Below are 6,390 nucleotides of genomic sequence, written 5' to 3'. Positions count from 1 at the left end.
TGGTGTATATATTTATTTCAAACTGGCTCTTTCCAGCCTCCATAGTTTATTTGTTAGTCTATTTCCTTCCCTCATGTGGGCATCCCTAAGGTTTCTTCTTTTTTTCCTGAATCAGGTTTTTTTTTTAGGAATTTTTCCTTACTGGAAGGGAGGACCTAAGGGCAGGGATAACCAGTTTTACTTAGTCTATTTAGTTTAGCAATCAGCCATTGTTTATCTTTTATGACTGACCTTCTGCTTCTACAAAATTATCGGTATGAAGCCCAATGAGGCAATTATTTTTGTGATATTGGGCTAAATAAATAAAATAAAATTGAATTGAATTAAATTTTGCAGGGACAGTGCACACTAAAAGCATTGCTGCAATGTGCCAGAATTAGCCCCAAAGGTTAATTTTCATCTGTAGTGCCTGGACAGGTGTTAAAAATTGTCAAACTAATAACCTCAAAACATCAGTTAAATACACTAGTAAAAAATATCAACTTACATTAAAAACACATGTTAGAAAATCAGTTAAAATACATAAAACAAACGCAAACCCCTGGAAACACAACCCCCCTTCCCCTGGAAGCGTGCAGATGGACAGGGCTAAAGTCAAAGCTCTTCTTGAGTGACCTGTTCCTTCTGATCGTAAACAGCTCCAGCGCTTCTTGGGATTCGGTAATTTCTACCGGCACTTCATCAGAGGCTTTAGTGGCGTGGCTGCACCCCTATAGGCTTACATCAGCAAAGGTACGTTTTGTCTGGAATGAGGGGGCCGATAAAACGTTTACCGAGCTGAAAATACGTTTCTCTACAGCCCCAATTCTGACTCAACCAGATCACTCCAAACAACTCATTGTGGAGGTGGATGTGTCTGAGTCTGGGGTAGGGGCTGTCTTGTCACAGAGGGCGTCTGATAACAAAGTCCATCCCTGCGCGTATTTCTCCTACAAGCTCACTCCTGCAGAGAGAAACTATGACATTGGGAACAGAGAGCTGTTGGCAGTCAAATTGGCATTGGAGGAGTGGCGTCACTGGTTGGAGGGGGCTAAACTACCTTTTGTGTGTGTGGACTGACTATAAGAACCTGGAGTATATTCAAACAGCCAAACGCCTTAATCGTCGCCAGGTTCGATGGGCCTTGTTCTTTGACAGGTTTAAGTTCACCCTTTCATACCGTCCAGGAAGTAAAAACATCAAACTGAATGCCCTTCCACGTCAGTTCCAATAGGTGGAGACTGAGGGTTCTTCAGAGGCGGCCAACATTGTACCTCCCCATCTGGTGCTGGGAGCTTTTCGTTGGTCACTGGGACACAAGATTTAAGCTTCAGTTCCTGATGTTGCTGAAGTTCCTGATGGATGTCCTGCTGGTCGTTTACTTGTACCTGCCACTCTTCGTCCTGCAGTTCTGAAGTGGGGTCACTCATCTCGTTTGGCGTGGCATCCAGGGGTTACGAGAACTGGTTTCCTGGTGGCTCAAAGGTTTTGGTGGCCTACCATGTCCTCGGACATAAGTGCATTCGTCTCCTCGTGCCCGGTGTGTGCCAGTGTAAAGACCCCCAGGACTGCTCCTGCAGGTCTCCTGCAGCCTCTACCTGTGCCCTCCAGACCTTGGTCCCACATAGCCATGGACTTTGTCACTGGACTACCCAGTTCTCAATCAATCAATCAAGATACTTTATTAATCCCTGGGGGGAAATTCATTGTTTTTCAGTACAACCAAGAACAAGACAGTTCAAGGTTCACTGCGAAAGCGTCCACTGAGCGGCGCCCCTTAGAGGTAACGGTGTCATACTCACCATCGTGGACAGATTCTCTAAACTGGTTCATGCTGTGCCCCTGCGAAAGTTGCCATCAGCCAAGGAACTAGCAGTACTGGTAGTTCGGCATGTGTTCCCGTTGCATGGTCTTCCCCTGGACTTAACAACAGATCGTGGACCACAGTTCGTCACCACCTTCTGGACTGAATTCTGCAAACTCCTCGGGATCAAGGTCAGTCTGGGTTCTGGATTCCATCCTCAGACCAACGGCCAGGTAGAGCGCTTTAACCAGGACTTGGAGACAATGTTACGAGCTATGTGTGGAAAAAAAACCCAGCACTTGGTCCAGCCAGCTTCCATGGACAGAGTACTCTCAATTCTCTGAACTCCACAGGGTACTCATTTTTCCAGGCAGCATATGGTCACCAACCGCCCCTTTTACCACACTAGGAACAGGCAGTCTCCACTTCCAGTGCGGCTGCTTTCGTGAGGAGATGCCAGCGCACTGGAGGGGTTCTCGTCTGTGGCTGTTGCAGAACCAGGAGCGCTTCACCGCTGTGGCCAACCACAGAAGAACTGCTGCTCTTGACTACAGGGTGGGAGATGGAGTTTGGCTCTCCACCACTGACGTGCCACTAAAAGGGAGCTCGAGGAAGATGATCCCTCAGTACATCAGCCCGTATCCCATCATCAAGGGCGTCAATCCTGTGGCGGTCAAGCTGGATCTGCCCCGCACCCTGCGCATCAACCCAGTGTTCCATGTGAGAAAGCTGAAGTCTCCGTTACATTAAGCTTAAAAAAACAAAACTGGCAATACTTGTAGTAGTTATAACCACCTAATAGCTGTTTTCTGTTAAATAAATCACAGCTATAAATATATAAAAGGAAAGGAAAAATATATTTTTCAAATTAAACATTATAAAATTTAAAAAAATCATAATTTCTGGTTGGGGCGTATCTCTTATTTTTTCAGTTCCATACAAATCCTATCAAATTCTTATACTTTACTAAAATAAATATTTTGCTTTTAGAAGTGTTTAACATTTGTCCTTTTTTTAAGGTGAAGTGTCTTTGAAGATGAATTTGAACCGTTAATGAACTGTTGGTTTGAAATACTTCGTAGAACAAAATGGGCAGTGGTTATTGCTGCAGCATCCAACACACTCTTTTCTAAGAGACCTCTTTTGAATTGTTTCCATCTGGAAAAAAAGATACTCATGTAAAATGTACAATTGTAGAACTACAGTATAAAGAGTAATTTAGTTCTGAACAATACAGCATAAAAACTTTTTACAAAAAAGTAATATTGTGCAACAGCAATGAATCAAGTTTGTATATTACACTACAAAATAGTAAAATATATTACCGTATTTTTCGGACTATAAGTCGCACCGGAGTATAAGTCGCAGGGGCCAAAAAATGCATAGTTAAGAAGAAAAAAACATACATAAGTCGCACTGGAGTATAAGTCGCATTTTTTTCAAGTAATTTATTTTACAAACTGGTTGAAAAAAACTACATTACATCATCCTGGAAGGTAAGTTATAACATTCATAAGTAAATAGAAAACAGGCTGAATATGTGTCAACACATATTCACATATTAGCATCATGAAAAAAATGAAAAGGTGTAGCATTTATATAACATAACAGTTTTATTTAACTATAGACTCAAGAACTCATCAACTTTGTATCTTTACTGTAATTAATTGCACGCAATCTCACTCCATATCACTAAATCCGTTAAATTCTTCGTCCTCTGTGTCACGTCTGAATAACTAAAGTAAATAAAGTAATTGCATAGATCACCATAAGAGGGCACTCTAGACTTATGGTCCATATCTCATCTCATTAAAAATTCGTATATAAGTCGCACTGGAGTATAAGTCGCAGGGACATTCAATCTATGAAAAAAACCGCGACTTATAGTCCGGAAAATACGGTAATTCATATGTGGCTTTGCTCAGTAAACACTTTGGTGTCCCCTGTTTTGTTACACATGGATTCCATATTTGGGTTATATTGAGGCAATATTAAGGAATTCCACAAAAGAAAATTATAACATAAAAAGATGGAAAGATACAAAAATTATGTATGCTGTAAAATGTTAAATTATGCATTGCTAATAAACAATCATAAATTTTAGATTTGCACAAACATTAATTTGGATAAAAGCTAAGCTACACATAGACCTTGCTGTTTATGTTTCTACAAAAAACAGAAACTTATTGGTAATTTATTTTTTATTTTTTAAGATTTATGTGATAAATTACCTAGTTATTTATGTTTTAGCTATGCTTCGATCATTTTTTTACTCTTACTTCTAGGGATGTCCCGATCAGTTTTTTTTAGCCCGATCAGATTCCGAGTCATTTTATTTTGTGTATCTGCCGAATGTGCCGATACTGAGTCCGTTGGGCTGCACGGTGGCACAGTGGTTAGCGCTCTTGCCTCACAGCGAGAAGGCCCCGGTTCGACTCCCGGCTGGGACCTTTCTGTGTGGAGTTTGCATGTTCTCCCCGTGCATGCGTGGGTTTTCACCAGGGACTACGGCTTCCTCCCACCGTCCAAAAACATGCTTCATAGGTTAATTGGTGACTCTAAATTGCCCCTAGGTGTGAATGTGTGAGTGCATGTGTGTGTGATTGAGGCCCTGCGACAGTCCAGGGTGTACCCCGCCTTCACCCATCAGTAGCCAGGTTAGGCTCCGGCACCCCCGCGACCCCGAAAGGGACGAAGCGGTCAGGAAAATGAATGAATGAATGAATGTTTTGTTGTTTATTGGTCTTATTAATTACAGATACATTGTACCTCTTGAAAGAGACTGTTGCATCTGTTGTGATGTTTTAAGATGAAACTTGAAAAGCAAGAAATCAAGAAATTCTTTCGTTTAGTTTTCACAGGACAAAGTAGTTCATTTACTGTAATAACAAGGTTTATTAGCAAAAAACATTCTGTCTTGCATAACCAATTTTGTTTTTGTTTTTCTCCAGAAAATCTGTAATCAACTACAGACACTTGCAGGAAGAGACAATTTGAGCAACAAGTTTTAACATATTTTCAAGATGCATCATTAGCTGACAGTGGCCCACAGTGAGATATCCTGGACTCTGAGGTCATTCTCAGAACATTCCCTCTCTGTAGCGGTGGATCAGCTTAGACACGTCTTCTTTACACACTTTTATCCAGCCATCTTCCCTCATGTGGTACACTGCACAAATACAAACACACAAAAAAGAAATGTATAAGCTGAATATATATATATATATATATATATATATATATATATATTCCTATGCTTACTATATCAGTTTAACAAGTCAGATTGATCTGTAGAAATAAATATTAATGTCATAATATTAAACTCCCCCAGTAATATGAAATACAATTCAAAATTAGAGCAAAGAAAAAAAGTAAAAGCAGACATCCAATGTACACATAGAATACAATACAATAAAAAGCATAACATAGTCTAAAAACAACACAAAAATTGAAATAAAAAATGCCATCTGAGGATTAAACTCTGTTTGATTAACCTTCCTTTCAATCCAAAAATACAGCCTACAAATGAGCAAATTTAACATTTAAATAATTAAGGAAATTTATATAAAAAGTGTAAACAGTATGATTTAAAAAATTGGTCAAGAATAAATTAAACACAGAAAGCTGAAATAACAAATTCTGGTTCATCACTTACTGTTTACCGATCCTCCGGAGTATGCATCTCTGTGTGTGGCGTGAGCGATACCCCGACAGCCGAGCTCATACGCCTCCTCCACTGTCATGTCCTCTTCATAACCGCTGTCCACCACTCCATAAGCATAGCTGTTCCCACAGCCAGTAGAAAACATACGACCTGACAGGCGAGTCCCATTACTATCCACATAGTACAGACCAGGACCCTGAGGATGTAAGAACAACTCAGTTCATTTATAAAGTACCAACTAAGGCAACTCTGTTGAACCAAACAAAACTTCCATTAGTTGTTAATGCATACATTGATTGCTGTATTTGACCAATGAACCTATTTTGTCAATCGACTCTCTTTCTTGTCCATAATTATATATGGCACTGAGCCTATTTACATAAACACTAAATATCTGATCATTGTCTTATTTATCTAGTCATCAACTTTTCAAGATACTTGTAGACAAGATAATACAATGATGATCCAATGGATGACAGCAGTTATGAAACTAGAAAAGTTGCATTACCTGCGATAATGCATGTGTGAATGCAATTTGCAGAATGTGGTTGCTGAAGATGCTAAATCTGTTAGCTGGAATTGCCAAAAGTATTTGTATAATGCTAAAGTTGCATAAATCACTTAAATTTACATAAGAACTGAAAAAAACCTGAGTAGTTGTCAAATTAGCCAAAAAAGCTAACACGTTGCTAATATGTTAGCTTAACTCAAAATTAGCACAAAAAACCTAAAAAGTTGCCAAATTAGCCAAAAAAGCTAACACGTTGCTAATATGTTAGCTTAACTCAAAATTAGCCCAAAAGACCTAAAAAGTTGCCAAATTAGCCACAAAAGCTAACACGTTGCTAATATGTTAGCTTAACTTGAAATTAGCCCAAAAAAAACTAAAAAGTTGCCAAATTAGCCACAAAAGCTAACACGTTGCTAATATGTTAGCTTAACT

At 39.5% G+C, this 6,390-nt stretch overlaps 1 protein-coding gene across 1 annotated transcript in view; it reads right to left on the bottom strand.

Moving 5' to 3' along the window:
• Positions 1–4,496: 4,496 nt before the first annotated feature.
• psmb8a (proteasome 20S subunit beta 8A) overlaps positions 4,497–6,390 on the bottom strand; it is a 6,830-nt gene continuing 4,936 nt past the window's right edge. The window contains exons 5-6 of the mRNA XM_024259722.2: positions 5,439–5,643; positions 4,497–4,952 (exon numbers count right to left, since the gene is read on the bottom strand). Of these exons, the coding sequence (XP_024115490.1) occupies positions 4,864–4,952; positions 5,439–5,643 (294 nt within the window). The 3' untranslated portion in view covers positions 4,497–4,863. The remainder of the gene's footprint in view (positions 4,953–5,438; positions 5,644–6,390) is intronic.

Source organism: Oryzias melastigma, linkage group LG11, assembly GCF_002922805.2.
Source record: "Oryzias melastigma strain HK-1 linkage group LG11, ASM292280v2, whole genome shotgun sequence".
NCBI classification, from domain to species: Eukaryota; Metazoa; Chordata; class Actinopteri; order Beloniformes; family Adrianichthyidae; genus Oryzias; species Oryzias melastigma.
Note: the sequence above shows the minus strand (reverse complement) of the source record. Positions and strands in the feature narration are given on the sequence as shown.